Genomic DNA, 20,551 nt, shown 5'->3' with positions numbered 1-20,551 from the left:
TACATACATTTTCCCCTTGTGTTTTGCCTTCATCTTAAAATATTTGAACAAATGACATAATCATTTAATAAAATTAAATCCGCTGTTACAGTTCTTTTTAAAAAATTCAAAAGTAAAATTAACCTTCAATTTTTATTTATCAAATCTGCAAAAAAGCCGATGCTTTCAAAATATCAGTATGGTAAAGTTCATTTACACAGCAATCTGCCAAAATCCTCTAATAAGCAGCACTTCCCTAGTTTCACTAGAATAATTTTGACTGATATTCAAGATTATGACCCTGAGATGTGGAAAGACCTGGATATTATTTAAATCTATAAAAGGATTTAATGATATATGACTTTAGTGTTACATATATTTTATAATATTCACATTTTTTGAAAATGCATGGTATATGTAAGATAAGTAATTCTCAATTACAAAGATTTCCATTCTTAACCATGACAGATAAATTAGAATTTATTGAACCATAAAACAAAATTAAATACCACAGAATTGTTTTTTTAAATAAAGAGGATACATATCACTGAGAGTATTTTGCCTTTATCCTAAAAACTGCATGAAGATCTAAAGAAAAATAAATATCTGATTTTAACTTCTACATATTATAAGCCTTTGGGCTTTCAAGTATTTCTTCTTCAAATTATATTAAACCAAACCACACACACACATCATTTTGTTACTTAATATTGGCATTAAAAGCTTACAAATATTGAACTGAGTGATAAAAGGCTACACATCTTTTAGTGTGAGCCAGTGGCACATCTTTTTCTCCCTAGTACCCCTAGAAGCACTAAAGAAACTTCTCCCTTTGGGCTGCTGGGAGGGACCCTCCACCCCAGTTCTCTTTTCTGCAATGTTATCATGGCCAGCATTTATCAAAAGAACCCTCACATTCAGACCAGGACTTCACAGACGAGGGAAGGAGCACCTGCCCTGGTGAGTCCAGACAGAAATGAGCCATCACTGAGAGACGACGTTATTCCTGTGCCACTCACATCTATGGGAGTATTAACATAGTGTTAAGAAACCTCTGGAGTCTATCTTAGAAATCAAAACACTACTCTTTATATGATTAAACTATATCCCCTATTCCACACCACTGACTCACCAAAGAACATTTGGAACACAATCAGCTCCAAAACTGGAGAACTATATATAAAGACACTGCCCTTAATTTAGAAATTAAGGAAAAATATTGAAAGGCTAAAAAATGCAACACATTACCCATTTCTTTGGTACTTTTTATATCTCTTTGTAATAAAACAGCTTGGAAGAGAAGGCATCAAGTATTATTCATGGTCATCTTTATAATTTAGTCACATTCCTTACCTTTCATTAGCTCTGTTTTAATAATACACTTAAAATATATAATAAATAGTTTGCCTTACCTTTTGCATACACATGTCAGCTATTATGGACAGAGGTATTGTAAGGCTTAGTGCAAGTGTGCCTATCAGTGATGAGGTAAGAAAGCAGCCCCTAAAAAGAAAAAAAAGAAAATATACATTTCCATATCAAAAAAGTAAAAGAACCAAAGAAAAACAATGATCAAAAACTATCTCTCTTACAATATAGGCAAGAGAGATCAGGAGCAAAAATAAAAGCTCAGGATGGACTATGACATAATAAAAAATAAAGTTACTAAGATCATTCCTACAGTTTATCTTCAAATATTAAAAATCCAATATATAAGTATACAAATTTCAAAAGATTTTGTTATTTTCTAGATCTGCTTACAGACGTTATTCAACTTTTGATGTATAGCTTATATTTTATTAACATTTTTAATAAAACTGTCAAAAGAGTTCTTATAGTTTTGTGATAATGATACTTAGCTAACAAAGGAAACAGCTATATTAAAATTTCAGGACAATACCTCATAACACAGACTTTAACAAGGTGATAAGCCAACAGGTGGGTCTGTCATTAAAGCAAAAAAATCTCACCCTCATTAAAAACTAAAGTAGTCTTTAGATGTGTGCTGCTCTTTTGATTTGGCTTAATATCGGAAAAAAAGAACTTGAGTATTTTTCAGGGATATTTCCTTGTTGTTTTTCATTTTTCTAGCAGTTGTCCTAACCAAAACCTAAGCTCTTCATTTTATTTTCACCTTGAACTATCAATGTTGGTATCAAATTTTGACATACCAATTGCATATAATTTGATATAGTTGAAGGAAAAAAATGAAGGAAAGCATTATGTTGAATAGATATTTGGGTATACAAGAAGAAAATGAATCATAGGCCAAGATAAAACCATAATGTATATAATTAGGACTACAGACCCATGGAAATCATAGGCAAGTAAATTCTAGCTCAGTATATGTTAGGATTAACAATGCTGTCCTACAATAAAAGAGGCTATCTCTTGATAAAGTGTCACTTGAAGTATTCACCAGAGGCTGGACAATTAGTTCTTATTGATGTGGTAAAGAAAACTCAAGTGCTAGTCCACTATTCATGAAAAGAGGGTTCAGGGATCAAATATCATTTTTTTTTATTAAATTTTTTAAAATTAATTAATTAATTTATTGGCCACACTGCAAGGTTTGCAGGCAGGATCTTAGTTCCAGGACCAGGAATCAAACTGGGGCCCCCCGCAGTGAAAGCGCTGAGTCCTAACCACTGGACCACCAGGGAATTCTCTTGTTTTTTGGGGTTTTTTTAATGCAGTATATGTTCTTAGAGATTTATAATGCAAAGTAGAATCACACTGAGTCTGAGATGAAGTATTAAAAACCCTGTTTGACTTATACCAGCTTTTCCCAATTTAGATGATGGCTGAATACATCTGATTTATTTTTTTAAATTAATTAATTTACTTATTTATTTTTTGGCCAAGCCACGTGGCACGCAGGATCTTAGTTCCCCAACCAGGGATTGAACCTGTGCCCCCTGCAGTGGAAGCTCAGAGTCCTAACCACCAGACCACCAGGGAATTCCCCATTTCATCTATTATTCATTCAACATGCTCCAGGAAATGCTAAGACAGAGGACTAGGTGGATAATCTCACATCTATACTAGCAGTACAATATATGGAGTTAACAGTGCACTTAAAAAATTTTTTTTCCAATAAACAATGAGTGACAAGTACACATCTTTAATTTCCAAAAAATTCACAATTGCACTTTTAAATCTTTAGTATACTACTCAGCACCTGATTATATATGCTGAAGTTTATTGTCTATTTATAGTTAAACATACAATAATCTTGCCTTCCTAGAAAGAAATCATCATACACGTAAAGATTATGACTTCTGATTTAACTATTTTTAATGATCTAGAAAGGTATAAAGTACGTAGATATGCTCCTTATAATTGTTTTGAGTTACCAACAACACCTAGAATTGAAGGGATATGAAGTTTGTTTCATTACTGACTAACTTACTGCTTTTGAGTTGTAACCATAAGTACGCTTAAATGCTTGAGTGTAGAAGTGTATCTGAAAAATAAACCTTTTTGAGGTCCTGAAAAATCCACCCCAGGTAAGGATAAACATAGCTTTGATCATAATATATGACCTTGAGTGTCCAGTTTAGTCAACAATAAACACTCATATACACAGTTGGGATTATAAATTGTGTTCCTTCTGTAGAGAATAACTTTGCAATTCTCTCAAAATCTAAAGTCTACACGTTTGATTCAGTCTTTTCAGTATTTATCCTATAGAATACTTACATGTATATGCAAAAACATATGAGGATGTTCAATGCCATATTATTTACAAAGCAGAAGACTACAAACTAAAATGTCTCTCAAGAAGGAACTGGTAAAACACATTATGTTCTATGCATTATGTTACATAATAGATTGGAGCATAACAGATTACTTCATAGGCTTTAAAAAAAATGAATCTAGTGGCTGATATGTAAAGATTTACAAGACAGTAATTTGTGTATAGAATGATGTCCATAGTTTGCATGTTAAAAATAAAACAAATTGGAGGAGGGAGGATTAAGAGACTGATAACACACTTCTGTATATACAGACAATTTGGCAGAAGGCTTAGAAGTTAATACTCGTTGCCTCTGGGGAAAAGAAATGAAAATTTGGGGCAGAAGGGAGATTACCTTTTCATTGTAATCCATTTGTATGTATTACTCTCTTAATTTAAAAAAAGTTAAATACAAAAAGAATAAAAATATTTCAAAACATGTCATTTATTATTTCTTTAACTGTAAAATTTTCCAAGGGAGCAAACTCAGGAAAGCTCACATAATAGAGAGATTACATATGTCACAACTCATATTCATTCATCCCCAAGCCTACATTAAAATCTGCTGACATAATGAAACTCTAGTGTATATATTTATTAAAAATAACTCTCTCGATAAAGAATGAGTATTTTAATATTTTAATATTTGTGGTATAGTCCATGTTTATTATTAAACCTTTCTCTCATCTAATATCCAAAAATTTTTTTAAATTATTTCTTTCAAATATGTAAAAACTCCTTGCTTTGAAATTTTCTAATCTAAGCTAAACTTAGAAAAGTAGGGAATACAAACTTCTGTTAAAATACAGTGAGTGCATAATTGTTTAAAGCATATGGTTCACTGAGTTGAACCCTATGAAACTGCCATCAAAAATGGTTTAAGATCAACAATTCCTTATGGTTCAACTAAGTTCAATCAAAACACTACCAATAAGCAGTTTCATCTGCCCAGAACCAAGAGTGGAAAGAGGCAAGAGAAATGATACAACAAAAGAAGTGATAGGACAAAAGAATGAGACATATGGTATATATTAATATATAAAATAAAATATGTAACTCTTTTTGGTTAAAAAAAAATGAGCACCTCAAATAATTTGTACAAAATGAGCAGATTTTGATACCAAAGAGTTTTAGATCAGCAAAGGAATTTAATTACATAAATTACTACAATACAAAGTAAATCTTTAAGTACTACACGAAAGGGAGTGAGTGCAGAGGATATCAAGAAAATAGAGATATTTCCTTAATTGGAGCAGGGAGAGAAATGTAGGCAGAGCATTAAGGAAGACTTGATGGAAAAGGCTATTTTTGTTGCAGTCTTTTGCAAGGGAAAACTAGTCAGTAGTCTTAAATGGTATATAATAAAATACATTTAGGAATTTAAGTACAATTTGTGTTTCTTTTTAAGTTCATATTAGATGGAAACAGGACTAAGTATTAAGCTCTCTATTTGAAGTTGTCTTAAACTCCATATATGATACTGCTGTCAAACTATTTTAAGATTATTATCATATATCAACATAGTTGATATTACAACATATCAAACTATGTTAAAATCTCAAGTTAATCAGAGCTTAGGGTTTATATATCTGCCTCACTCATATGAAAAGTCCTGAGAATAAACAAAACAAAAAAGTCTATGAGCAACCAAACAGACATTCCAAAGTCTCCTGAATAAGCAAAGTCCCCAGATTCTCACTTAGAATTCATGTATTCATACCTGGGATACACATCTCCTAAGTGTGACTGTCCATTAGATAATGATGCCTTTAATTCGCATAACACGCTACTTTCTAAAACATTCTGTAAATTCAGATCATTCATATTCATTTATTCGTTCAGCAAAATTCATGAGCTCCTTCTATGTGCAAGCCACTATTCTATGCAATGGGTACACAGAAATTAAAAAACAAAACACAGTTCCTGCTCTAATGGGGTTACTGTATTAAGCTGTAAGTGTGTGGGGTGGGAAGGTGCACAGAAGGGGCCATCAAAAGACAGAAGAAATAGAAATGCTTAAACTAGCCAAAAGTCAATAAACTCATAACTAATAAATCATAGGGTAATAAACAGTACATACCACAACCACAGGAACTCTGAGAGCACTGTTCCAATAAGGCCATTAATGATAATGCACATTAATACTACTTTATTGGGAAACTCAAAGTCCTCAAATCCAGTATAATGAAGTAAAAAGAAACCTGGCCATAAGAGCAGCAGATTAAAGAGACCTACAAAACCTAAACATGTATAAAAGAGAGAAAAGTTAGTAACTGTGATTTATTTCAATTTTCCAAACTTGTAACTCTACAATCAGAAAACGTTAGATTTTGCACAAAGGGCTTCAACAGGTTTCCTTAACTGAAATTTCTGTTACTTTTGTTTTTAAGTAAGTCTTAGGGAGAGATCAACACAAGAAAAAACTTTATCAAGCAACTGGTGATCACTGAGTCTTCAAGGTTCAACTATCCCACTGTATGGAGCAACTACTGCAGAACAAACCACTTAGAACAATTCAGAAAGAAGGGTTGCTAACCTTAGATTATAATAATATAGTGTCCTAGAACTTAAAGGAATAACTGGTGCATGTATGTGTGTGTGTATTCAGTCTAAATTATGAAGAGGAACTAGACGCTTTACTCTCTGATTCGAATCATATTTATGTTTAAAGCAGCCGTGCTATGCTAGGAATAATGGAGGAGGGTCCCCTAAAAAGATAAAATTTTTGCTTCCCGCCTTCCCAAGAGCTCATAAGCTAGTCTGTGAGATTACACACATACACCAATAGCTATTCAAGTATGAACTAAGCATGGGCTATGTGTAAAGGAAGGCTATAATATTTAGTGGTTAAGTGTGTGCTCTGCAGTCTGATTGCCCTGGGTTCCAATCCCAGCTCTACCATTCACTAGTACTGTAATCTTTAGGCAAACTTTAGGCAAGATGCTCAATCTCTTGTAAACCTCAGTTTTCCAATCTATAAGTGTAAAACAATATTTAATTAGGTTACTAGGAAGATCAGACAAACACATAAAATACAGCACAGTATATGGCATGGAGTAAATAGTTAATAAAGGCTAGTTATTATTATTATAGAAACGTAAGCTTATATAAGACTACAACATGTGAATGTAAAGAAAAAATATTATAATTTTATAGTCGTTTTTATTGGACTTTGTATATAGTTTAACACCACAATCCCACTATGAGATCCAGAGGTAACTATAGAGGTTTCCTAAAAGAAAATTAAATTACAGTAGGTATGTATTTTATATTTGCTGCTAAATAATAAACTAGTATTTAGGATGCCTAGTTACATCTTAATAGGGCTGGAGCACCTACTCTCACCGGCTGCTGAAGACTCACGGGACCTGCCTCCTCTGAAGGACTGTCTCGGACAGCGACCAAGTCTGCCTTTCCCAGCAAGATGCCACCCCTCCCCACTCCACACCCTGTGCAGCCGAATCCTATCGGCTCTAGGCCAGGACAGCTCTGAGGAGCGCCTAGACACATTACCTGCTCCCACTGCGCTCCCTGCCCAGGGACCTGCGGTGAGCTGGGCCACGCCCCGACGGTACCAGAGGCCGCGGGGTTCTCTCCCCTCCTCTCACGCCCTTGCCAGGCTTTCCTGCAGGGCACCCCTTCAGTGGATCTCCCGCACCAAAGCCCCGTCTCATACCCTGCTTCTAGGAAACCCAACTTAAGACACCTAGTGATAAAAAGGAACAAAACAACGCACATACAGAAGGCTTGTGTAGTATTAAAAAGTTGTTCTAATTAAAACACCAAAATTGGGCATGATCAAGAACCAAATCTCTCTTCTGTTCCCTGAACTATGAAACCTATGAAAACCCGCATTTAGTAACAACTTCTGGATCTAGAGATAAAAGATCCAAATCCCTTCACCGGTTCTCTAGACCCTCCAGAAGGCAGCCACACGCACTTCTGTTCTTCCCTAAAGCGAACACTCCAGCACAGTGGATCTACTCACTGTTCCCTGCTCTGCCCTGCTCACATCCCAATGCCGAAAGAACCCTCCACGTCCTAACCCTAACTACTAAGTACTTCTCCAACCCTATCTATTCTAAAGCCCATGTCAAATTCACATTGCTTTCCATATCATGGCACATGTGAAGAAGATCAACCGAGTTGTATGTCTGTTACTACTCTCCAATAAGAGTAGATAAGCAGGGGCTTCCCTGGTGGCGCAGTGGTTGCGAGTCCGCCTGCCGATGCAGGGGACGCGGGTTCGTGCCCCGGTCTGGGAAGATCCCACATGCCGCGGAGCGGCTGGGCCCGTGAGCCATGGCCGCTGAGCCTGCGCGTCCGGAGCCTGCGCGTCCGGAGCCTGTGCTCCGCAATGGGAGAGGCCACAACAGTGAGAGGCCCCCGTAACGCAAAAAAAAAAAAAAAAAAAAAAAAAAAAAAAAAAAAAAAAGAGTAGATAAGCAAATTTCTTGAAAGCCGCCAATCCTAAAAAAGGACACTGTAAAACATTAACATTTTAATCCATTCCAGATGGAATTTTCTATGACTTTGAAATAAGACATCATTAAAATTAGCTTCGTATTTAAAGTATACTTATTGAATTCTCTACTTGAAAGGAACTTGAGTGATCACCCAGTCCAGCGGCTTTTCAAAGGTTTAATTTTTGTTAATCTTTAGGTGAAGATATACCAACTATTCTTAGCAGAAAAATCATTTCTACTAATTAAATTATAATGCTAAAAAACCAACAAAGCAGAATTGCTCCAGCAGAAGCAGCAAAGGAGTCTGAGAACCAGACTCACACGTGCAACGCCACCTCCTTCCAACCTTCCCAGGATCCTCCGTAAATCAGCTACTAACCTAGTCCAATCTTCTCATTTTCAGATGAGTATGAGATAAATGAAGTTATAACAGCTAGAGTCCATGTCTCCTGGTTCCCTGTAAGCTGCACTTTGAATTCTCATCACCATGCTTCTTTATCTATTGATATTCAGATATCTTTTGGAAGATATCTTGTCAATGTGCTCTTCTTTTGCAATCCTAGATATCACAAGTTCTTTACTGAGCTGATTCCAGGCAAAGGAGAATTTATAAATCATATTAGGCATTTACCAAAATTAAGAATTGATGCCAGAAACTATAACTGGATAATTTGAAAATCTATGTCATAAAAGAATCTGAGTCTTAAAGATAACGTGCAAATGGAAAACCTTCAAAAGACCTACAATCTTTAGTAAAAACAAGTACATAGACTGAAACAGTATTATACGTATCATTTTGGGGCAGTTTCCCCAATTACACTTCTAACAATTCAAAAAAGGCAAAATGTATAATACGACAGGTATACACGCACATGCTTATAACAGCATAACCTGTCATATCAGTGAGGAAAATATCTGATTCACAGGCTGAAGACATTAATTCGAAAAAGGTGTTAGAAGGAATTTCTTTACCTCACACTGAGGGAATGAGCGTTTCCTCACAGGTGCACAACTATGCAGAACAAGGTAACAGAAAAACATTGAGACTGGACGTCATCATCTTTAAAATCTAATGGTTTTAAAGAATCATATGGGGGAGTGGGGAGGAACCCTTCCCTATTCCCTCCAAAAAATACAAAAACGAAACCCTAAGTAAATCATTCAGAGTAAACAGCCTCACAAGTTAAACATAGTCTTACCAAAGAACATTGGAATATCCAATTTATCTTCTCTGTCTACTTTTCTCTTGATCATAACAATATAGACTGCATACAGCATGGCTCCAACAAGAGACCAAATGGAACCTGTAAAAATCAAGATAATAATTTAAAGCATCTGTTCATTAACTCATTTATCACACACTTATTTAAAATTTGACACAGTCAGCTCCTATTTCAAGAAATGAGTATTCAAATATGAAAAGATAAAGTATAACCCACCTTATCCATGGCCTCCAGGAATACAGGAAGGAGGTTAAAGTATAAACAAATAAATGCAAAAACATTCACCTCAATGATCTAACCAATGTTATACATGTTATATTACCAACGTTTTGGTATTTAATTCTGAAATGCATACTTCATATTGTCCCCTACGTAAGCAATTATGACACCTGACACAGCCAACTTAACAACGCTTCCTTCCCTCTCTAAGCTGTTGTTTATATTGTTCTCCCCACTGCTATGTATAATTTTTAATATACATTCTACCACCATTTTCAAGACCCTGTTAAAGTCCCACCACTGCCACCAAGCATCCTCCTTCTACTCCACTGAATTTCCATCCTCCTTGTCTTCTATTTTAGATAATGTAATACTTACTATAGTTAAATACAGTGTTATTTTATTCTCTAGGGGCTTCATTTTGTTAATCATATATTATTGATTAAAATAAAAAACTCCTTGACAACTGCAAACACATAATGCATACTTTTTAATGTTCTAAAATATCTAACATAATGTAGGGCTCACAGTACCTGCATAATAAATATGGATTCTCTTTAATATATTAACTCACTCGCAAGAACATTTAAGTCAGCCTTTAAAAACAGCTGTATAAGGTGCTATCTGCCAGGTGACCATATTCAATACTTTAATCAATTATCCAAAAGTCCAGTGTTTCATTAAATCTATTTATTATTACTATCACTACTAAACTATTTTTCAAAAGCAAAGGGAAAGCCTGTCAACAAAATCTCTCTCACACACACAACAAATATATATATATTGTGTTACACATACAGATCTTCTCTGGGTGAGAAAGAGGTAAGGCAGTTCAAGACACAGCTCCCTGGGCAGTAACCAGGAATAGTTTAGAAAGCACTGTTGTATTTAATAAACTTTAAATGTCTAAAGAAAGTATCCAGAAGGAGGGACTTCACTGGTGGTCCAGTAGTTAAGACTCCACGCTCCCAGTGCAGGGGGCCCAGGTTCAATACCTGGTCAGGAAGCTAGATCCTGCATGCTGCAACTAAAGATCCCACATGCCACAACTAAAGATTCTGCATGCCGCAACTAAGATCCTGCATGCTGCAGCTAATAACCGGCGCAGCCAAGTAAATAAATAAATAAATAAATAAAAAATAAAGAAAGTATCCAGAAGGAATACCAGTTAAGCTAGATTCCGATTACCCTTCTTTTGTTAAATCTAAACAATGGATCAAAAACAAAGTGTTTACTGTAGTAGTAACTGTTTCAGGCAAGAATCAGAAGTGAATGACAAAATTAGCAGGTAGGTACAAGCATGATGGATAGGATGTATGTATAGTCTCAGTATCTCTTACAAGGTGATTATTACTTACAAAGGGAAAAATCAGTAACTACACTGGAGCAACCTGACACACCACTTTAAAATTAATGTCACCAGTAATGGGACAAATCAACATCATGTGCCTTCTGATATGATGTACTTATCAGGACACAATATCACTTCCATGGTATTCTTGCCAAAAATGCACAACATAAATTTAACCATAAGGAAATATCAGACAAACTCAGATTGAAGGACATTCTACGAAACAAGTGGACAGTATCCTCCAAAAATATTAAAGTTATGAAAGACAAAAAAAGACTGAGGGATAGTTCCAGATTAAAGAAAACTAAGGAAACATGACAACTAAATGCAACAAATGATGTTGGACCAGGAAAAGAACATTAGTGGGAAAAATGGTGAAATCTGAAAAGGATCTACAGACTAAATAAAAATTATTGTAATCACTGTTAATTCCTGATTTTTAAACCTGTACTGTAGTTATGTACATTGCAAATAGTTAAGAGAATCTGGGGGAGGGCTATATGAGACTTCTGTGAAATATTTTTTAATTTTTTTACATTATTTTCAAAGGAAAAGTTAAAAAAAAAGGCCTTGTTACTGCTCACCCTGTGTGTGTATGCACGCATGTGTGTGGACATGCACATGCATGATGACATGCACAGAACTTTTCTTGTATACTCTAACAGAAAGAATGCAGAATCAGATACTTACCTATTGGGTCTCTTCCAGAAGATTTCTCAGACCCTGACAGGTTTACCAGCACAACACCTCCGATGCTATGAGAATAACAGTCATTACTGACAAGTAAAATAATAAATTCCTTCAACAGACTAACCTCAAAGATCAAAATTATTTACAAGTAATAAAGATTAATCTCAGCTTTGGGTAAAACTATCAAAGAATTAATGATTTAATTAATAATATCTAACAATATTATCAGTATAGTATAAGTGCTGTACTTATATTAACTCATTTAATCCACATAAAATGCCCAATATTACCTTATAAGGAAGGTATTATTATTATTATCATTCCCATTTTACACATGAGAAAATTATACATAATGCACAAAGAAATGAAGTAACTTGACCAAAATCACACAGCTGGGATTGAAACGCAGGCAGTCTACTTCCAGAGTCCAGTGTTCTTACCTGCTATGCTATCTTCTGCCTTTCAATTAGGAAAAAATTAACCAACTTGTCATCCTCTTCCAATCTTTTTTGGCAATGTACAAATATCAAAACCCATATAGGGCTTCCCTGGTGGCGCAGTGGTTGAGAATCCGCCTGCCAATGCAGGGGACATGGGTTCGTGCCCCGGTCTGGGAAGATTCCACATGCCACAGAGCGGCTGGGCCCGTGAGCCATGGCTGCTGAGCCTGTGCATCCGGAGCCTGTGCTCCGCAATGGGAGAGGCCACAACAGTGAGAGGCCCGTGTACCGCAAAAAACAAACAAACAAACAAAAAAAACAACCCATATAAACCTAGCAATGGCACTAACTCTCACTGGTAAAACCGAAATTTATGGTAAAACTATCCTTAAATATTTAAATAATTAAATTAATCCCATTATTTTAATGTAAAAATAAGACCAAATTAAGGATGTAGAGAAATCAAGAGGTTATTCCTTCATTCAACTGCTGCTTATTGAGCTAAACTTCGGGTTAAGCAATGAACAAGAGAGATGTGGTTCCTGTCCTCATGCAGCCTTATACTGTCTTTCTATTTCTATGTATCTTTCTACTTTTATTAAGACAATGAAAAGAAAAGTTAGAAATAGGCATGAATTTTGGACAAAGTTGGATAAACCTCATCACTTCCCTATGACAAATATACTGTATTTCCCTAATACAAAAATATGTTTGGCTAAAACATGGGCCAATCATGCAAAAAGAATAAATTCCTAGTGTCCATAAAGTCTAAATGGTAAATTAGTTGGTTCAACCAGATTGCCCATGGAAACTACCATGGTCAAGTTACCCTTATATCTAAAAGACAGAAACACCACTTACGTGATTGCCAAGTGCCAGTCTCTACGATAATCACTTTCTATATACATCCCTCCAAACTTTAAAACAAGACTGCAAAGTAGTAGATGATACTATCATCATTTTGTCATCTAGGAAATCCTCTCAGAGAGTTTAGGGCAAGTGCCCAGGGGCAAAAAGCAGAGCTCTGATTCAAACCCAGCTCTGATAGTTCAGAAACACTAATCTTTCTGGTAAATTATTCTGCTACCTTCTCTGATTTCTGATTTTCTCTCACAAAAACAACAGCTTCATCAAACCAACATGTCTTTTTTGAGTATTGACTGTGAGCAAAGCTTTAAGCTAGGCCTTTGATGACACCCAGAAGTAGAAAACAAGGTTCTGACCTTCAAGGGTTTATAATCTCGTAGGCATACAAAGTTAAATAAAGTAAAAGATTTAAATTAGTCATTAATGATACTTATGTATTGTATTACAAACAGTAATACAAAATTGCCAGATAATTTATACAGAAATAATTGAAAGATTGAGGCTGAGACAATCAGAGAAGACTGCAGCTTAGATTTCTAGAAGTGGGAGAAGTGAAAACTGAAAACTAAACAAAAAGGGGAACTTGTTTTACGAAAAGGAAACAGAAACTTGGGAGCTTATGAGGATTAACATGCAGTTAAACGTGAATGTCAGTACAATACTTAGCAGTCCACAGTCGCATGAATGGGAACCAAAGCTGCTCTAGGGTCCTCCCTCCAGTTACCTTCCCCAGGAAGGTTTTGAAAACTAGCCAAGGATGTGATGAAGAGCTGAGTAGCATAATGTCCCTTTAAAACCTTTTATCCTCATCTGTCTTTGCCTATACAGTATATTATAATATAAACTATCGTCTATCATTACCAGAAATGCTTTAAACGTTGCATTTTAAAGCAGAATAAGCTAGCTATTCCACTATATTCTTACCTTAAAATTACAGCTAATAGTTTAGAAAGAGTAAATCTATCTCCACTGTTACTTGGAAACATTGCAGCAAGGATTAAGGTAAAAAGTCCTATGGAGAGAAAAGGATAAAAAAAAAGATACATTAGCTTAAATACTGTCAAAATTATTTATTACCAACTTGATTGTTTAAATAAGTTAATTAGACACCTAACTTTTAAACTAATTTTTGTCATTTTTAAATGACTAAGACTGCAGTTACCTAGGCTGAAATGTTCAGAGATCACACATAAAAACAGCCTCCAAATGAAACCATGTTTATTTCAATACAGATCAAGTACAGTCCTATTTATTTTAAAACTAATAAGAGAGTTAAACTGAGCATTCAGAGTAACATTCTGACCTCATCATAGTGAACTAAAGTTATTTTTACAGCTTCAAAAATACTTTTTTTATCTTCCAGATTTGGAAGGAGATTCAATTTTAAAAATAAAACACCTTTCATAGGGCAAATTATAGTTATGAAATAAGCAATTACATTTAGCCAAAGGGTTGAAAAAAAGATCTTTAGAAAGAATATGTGAAAGGAAAGACAGCTACAATATAGAGTCAGCCTATAAAACTTTAATATATTGTTGTATAAAAAATACTGTAAAGTATTGGAAGGAATATAAATAGCACAAGGCTATGGCACAAAATTTAAAGATTAAATAGTAGTTATACCAATATACATTAGAAAGAATGAAATAATTTAAAACAAGATAAAAATATATGTATATGTACACATATATATCAGAAATAGGTCTCGAGTTATAATACAGATTTTGAAGACAAATTTCTTACCAGAAGTTGAGGACAAAATATTAACTATAGCAACTTTTGTGTCTGAAAGTGCTTCTTGATATGACAAATTTGCCAAAAACCACTAAAGAAATAGAAAATAAAGTGAAACCTAATAAATGACTTTTTATATTTATCATTATAATTTATAGTCCCCTCCTTTTTTTCTCCCTCTAAATACTGCTATCATACGTTTTAAAATCTGCTTTGTACTGAAAAGTCACAGGCCCAAAAAGAAGACAAACATTTATATCAGACCTAATATCTTTGCTATCCAACTTCCCTTAAGAAATTAACAACAGTTGGTTAAAAATTAGCACTGTTCAGGCTTTTTAAAAAATTAGGGTAAATTTAATATCAAATCAACATTGAAATTTGCTTTATCCAAGCACTGATAGTACTCTATTAGGTTTATCTAAATCAAATTTAAGTTGGGGGGAATTCTCAAACATTAAAATACGTACAGATGAATATACATGAGAAATCGATTGAACAAGGTGATGCCTAAGGGGATGGATGGAACTAGCCAGATCGATAGACAAAAGGTTACATTCACTTTGGAAATTTTAAAATGTCCAAGAAATTGTGAATTTACTGGCTAACTGTGATTGTTTCTCTGATTCTCAGTTTTGAGACATAACATAAAGAGTTCTCATAACTTTGAATATAATGAAGGAAGTTTTCCAGCTATGAGGATTTTTTTTCTTCTTTTTTCCCTTTTGCTTGTCTAGGCTAGGTTATTCTTATATTCCCAACCCTGTGCCTACTTTGATTTAGAGAATAAGAAATAGGACCTCTTTTGATGAAGCCTGGTGTGTGTGTGTGCGTGTGTGTGTGCGTGTGCATCCAAAGTTCATTTGTTTTTACTGCTATCAGATAATCTAATACAGTTTACCACAACTCATCCATTTTTCTGTTGATGAACACTTTTTTGACTATTTCAAACAATGCTACCAAGAATATTCTAGCATATGTCTCCTGGGGCATATGTGCATGAGTGCCCCTAATGTAGTATATACTAAGAAGCAGATTGCTGGGTCAAAGTAAATTAACTGCTTGTCTAACTGTTTCCTGTTACTTAAACAGACTGACTGGATAATCATATGCTACTGGAGAACGACTTGTCTCTATTAAGGGCGGGACATCTCTTGATATCTCTCAGAACTTGTAGTTAAGTGAGAGTATAGTTATTAGCATTCATATTTCAAAGCAGCAGTACAGACACATGATCTTAGAGCTAGATCTTACTGCTAGAAGGCAGCACATGGCTGAGAGTCTAGAAGCCTTCATTCAGTATACACTGTACTCAAAGCTAAAGCCAGACTCTGATTGCATCTGTAGTCCTCTGACTTCCTAATTGCACTTGACTATCTAAATAAGAAAATGAGGTTAGCAACTGGTAAGATGGGCGATATCAAATATATATGACAATAGAAGCCACAATCTGCTTGCAGTTGAAGTGCTAACAAAGAAGCAGAGGGCTTCCCTGGTGGCGCAGTGGTTGAGAGTCCGCCTGCCGATGCAGGGGACACGGGTTCATGTCCCGGTCCGGGAGGATCCCACATGCCGCGGAGCGGCTGGGCCCGTGAGCCATGGCCGCTGAGCCTGCGCGTCCGGAGCCTGTGCCCCGCAACGGGAGAGGCCACGGCAGTGAGAGGCCTGCGTACCGCAAAAAAAAAAAAAGAAGCAGCAGAAGATTCTGCCCTTAATTATCTTTTGGAGATTCTCTATAAGAACAGGCCATGCTTGTGGGGTGATAATTAGCTTTCTTGACCCACTTTCCTTACCACTTTAATACTTAAATACTGTGCTCATTTTCCAAACAATCTTACTGGTCTCTGCTAATGTGAGATAAAGAAATAAAAACAGACAACTTAGATTGCAGGAATTCAAAGAGTATAACTACTCATCATTAGCTATGAACTCTTTCCAGAAAGATCTTCCCATTCTCCAGCTCTCCCCAAACTCCATTCTCTGGCTTTTAAACACAAGGCAGCCTCATCACAAAAGAAGACCATCTCAATTGCCCTCCGGTAAAAATTATCTTTACAATGTTTCCTTTCATTATTCCAGAGTTGAGGACAACCACTTACTAATAATTAAGCTGTCACAAATAATTTATATAGTATTTCATTATTTCATGAGTGATAATTCATTTTAAAATTAGCATAAAAGCCTGTATGACCTAAATTACATCTTACAGAAAAAATTAAAACACCATAAGTCCTAATGAGACAAAAGAATTAAAGGACTGGCAAATACAGTAATCATTAACTCCTTTTGACCTACAATGTACAATACATTAGCCACTAGCCACATGTGACTACTAAGCAAATGAAATGTGGCTACTTTGAATTGAAATGTTTAGAAATTGAAATAAAAACTGAAATTGAAATGAAACAGAAAAAGAAATTGAAATGAAATAGAAATGCTTAAAAATTGAAATGTTTAGAAGATTTTAGTACAAAGAATGTAAACTATCTCATCAATAATTTTTATATTGATAATATCTTGAAGTGTTTTACATATAGTGGGTTAAATAAAAATATAGTATTAAGGGACTTCCCTGGTGGCGCAGTGGTTAAGAATCCGCCTGCCAATGCAGGGGACATGGGTTCGAGCCCTGGTCTGGGAAGATCCCACATGCCGCGGAGCAACTAACCTGTGTGCCACAACTACTGAGTCTGCGCTCTAGAGCCCGCGAGACACAACTACTGAGCCTGCATGCCACAACTACTGAAGTCCACATGCCTAGAGCCCGTGCTCTGCAACAGGAGAAGCCACCGCAATGAGAAGCTCCGCACTGCAACGAAGAGTAGCCCCCGCTCACCACAACCAGAGAAAGCCCGCATGTAGCAACAAAGCCCCAATACAACCAAATAAATTAATCAAATATATATATATATATATATGGTATTAAAAGTAACTTGTTTCTCTTTTTTTTTAATGTGGCTACTAGAAAATTTTAAAATACCTATGTGACCTGCATTTGCACATTATATTTCTGCTGAACAGCATTGCTCTAGAGCTCATCCAAGCTTATTACTCTATTAAGTCAGGTTTCTAAAAAGATATATACCTGGACTATATTACTCTGACTTTCTACAGAAATGTCTTTACTTAAGATTAACACAGCTCCCTGCTCTTATAACTTACTTAAGGCTGATTTTTCAAAAAAAGACTATTAAAGGTGGAAGCAACATAAGTGTACATCAATGGATGAATGGATAAACAAAATGTGGTATATACATACAGTGGAATATTACATAACCTTAAAAAGGAAAACTATTCTGACACATGCTACAAAGATGAACCTTGAAGACACTGTGCTAAGTGAAATAAGCCAGTCACCAAAGGAAAAATACTGTATAATTCCATTCATATGAGGTGCACAGAGCAGTCAAATTCAGAGAGACAGAAAGTAAAACGGTGGCTGTCAAGGGCTAGGGAGGTGGGAAAGAGAAGTTGTCATTTAATGGGTATAGTTTTAGTTTTGCAAGATGAAAAAAGTTCTGCTGATAGACAGTGGTGATGGTTGCAAAACAGTGTGAATGTATTTAATGCCAGTGAACTGTACACTTAAAAATAGTCAAAACAGTAAGTTTTATGGTAGGTATATTTTACTACAATTTTTCTAAAAGGCTGTTATCTGTACATATCTACCTGTAAATCTGCTATACAGAACAGTATCTTTCTACATAAGAACCTATGAAATATATTCTCTCGGTTTTGAGTTAGGAAAAGTTTATTTTATCAATAGATGACAAACTGTGTAACTCAGGAAGTTTTCCTTTCTGCCCATTTGTCTACAGATGAATTGTGTGCTTTCTTTCTTTCTTTAAATGTAAGTTCCTGATATAATCAACCCATTCCACAGCCAGTTTGCACCCTACACAGACCTTATCTGTTTAGTCTGGCTCTTATCCACCCTTCCTTTTTAAAGTTTTACTTTATAGATCCTTTTATCGTGTTTCACCTCAAGTCTCCTTTAAAACTTAGGAGATATAATTAATAAATCTTAGTCTTGCCGTACTTAAAACAAGTAAACTGAAATCACAATAGAATAATCCAAATATATGAGCCTTTAAATCAACTTTATTACATATGTAATTATCATAGTACAACTCCCAAAGATTCTTTGATTTGTACTCCTGAATATATTAATCAAGGTATCACTAAAACAGAGGTTATTCAGTTAGAGGATGGTGAAAAATTGGCTATGCAGTAAATATGAGAGGCAAAACTGCAAAGTAAAAAAATCTTATAATCAGGCTAATAATATTGACATTAGCATTGTATTACCTAGTGGTTTAAAATGCTCAGTATAAATTTAAACCTTAAAGGCCCATACTAAACTACCTTGGAATAGTCTACTTCCAATGATACATATAGAAAAGAGCACTGACATTCATTTTTTAAATTGTAAATCGCAGTTTACTAACTCAGACAAGTTATCTAATCCCAGATTAGCCCAAAATAATATTTTATTTGTTATATGAATATTTTATTGAAACATTAAGCATATTTTTGTTTCTATATTAAAATAATTAAGAAGCCATAAACAATATTATAATAAACAATGAAAAAATGTTTACTATGAGTATTTATAAAATATTTGACCACATTTATATGAATTTAAAATAAAACCTCAAAAGGACTTATTTGAAGAAATCAATGCAATCAATGCAAACTCTTATCTGGACATTTACTAGTGCTTGTATATATCATAGTGTGAAATAACTCTATTCATTATTCTGACCATGAGGCAATGTCAAATTCTAAATATACATGAGTGGTTGTAGTGTATAGTATTCATTGAATTCTTTTACGTATGCCTAGTATTTATTAATTTAATACTCTAATTTCCCTATGATAGCAGATAACAGAGTTCAAAGTCACGACTAAGGCAACCTAATAGTCTTAAACTTTAATACTATATTGTTGGTATGTCTACTGTCTTAAAAGTCAAATTCCAAACATATAATAAAAAGAAGACTTACCACAAAGCAAAAAAAAAAGCTAATTTTTGCTACTTGAGCTGCAGTAAGTTTCCCCACAGTTTTGAGTAAGGATTCTTGTTCTTTCACGGTAGGATATGACATGCGCGATAACTTAGCTTCCAATGCATGGCTTGATGGAAGCTGTCGAATCTCCATGATATTACTAAACCTCACTCGAGACTTTTTGGGAGCTTGAAAGGAAAAGTAAAGTATAAAATCATTAAACGTTTCCCCTCACATCCAAAAAATGTCACAAGTTTTAATTTACTTATAAATGCATATTATTTAATCCATCTATAATCGTATTTGAACAGTCAAAAAAAACAGTTAAATTATTACATGGGACAGCGCTGCTCATTCAAAAGAGTTGGTGGGAAAAATGTTTCCATCTATAAAAAATTTTGAAGGTTTTAAAATGAGACCGATATTCAACAAAGTTTCAAACAACTGCCTGGTTCAGGATTATAGTATGATTATTATTTTAGCATTTATAGTAAAAGTTTATTTGGATTTTTCCTCATAGATATCCAATTTATGAGAATTATTTTCCTGGTCAAGCATGCAGAACATTCTTTTGTAGTTCCCTTCCTTGAAAGAGAATATCGTGGATGAATACTGTGCGTTACATTGAAGCTGGCATTCTTTACCATGTTCAAAGAACCAGCAAAACTCCTGTAATTTGCTATCAAGGTCTTTGATGGTCTGGTTGAAGAGGATTCTGTTCATTAATAAATATATCTATATATACATAATAACATCATAGAGATTTCTGGTATTTGGAAGTTATTTCCATTGAATTAATAAAAACGTCCAGTCAACTGAACAACTACAGGCTAA

At 34.8% G+C, this 20,551-nt stretch overlaps 1 protein-coding gene across 1 annotated transcript in view; it reads right to left on the bottom strand.

Annotated features, from left to right (window-relative positions):
* The window catches only part of SLC35F5 (solute carrier family 35 member F5), a gene marked incomplete at both ends in the record, with an annotated part of 42,957 nt that overhangs the window by 6,155 nt on the left and 16,251 nt on the right, over positions 1 to 20,551 (bottom strand). Inside the window, 7 exon segments of the mRNA XM_079709770.1 lie at positions 1,392 to 1,482; positions 5,799 to 5,958; positions 9,384 to 9,488; positions 11,668 to 11,732; positions 13,899 to 13,986; positions 14,718 to 14,799; positions 19,715 to 19,905. Coding sequence (XP_079565896.1) covers positions 1,392 to 1,482; positions 5,799 to 5,958; positions 9,384 to 9,488; positions 11,668 to 11,732; positions 13,899 to 13,986; positions 14,718 to 14,799; positions 19,715 to 19,905 — 782 coding nt within the window.

This window comes from Hyperoodon ampullatus, assembly GCF_949752795.1.
Source record: "Hyperoodon ampullatus genome assembly, chromosome: 8".
In the NCBI taxonomy this organism is placed as follows: Eukaryota; Metazoa; Chordata; class Mammalia; order Artiodactyla; family Ziphiidae; genus Hyperoodon; species Hyperoodon ampullatus.
The sequence above is the reverse complement of the archived record's forward strand: the minus strand, read 5'-3'. Positions and strand labels throughout refer to the sequence as shown.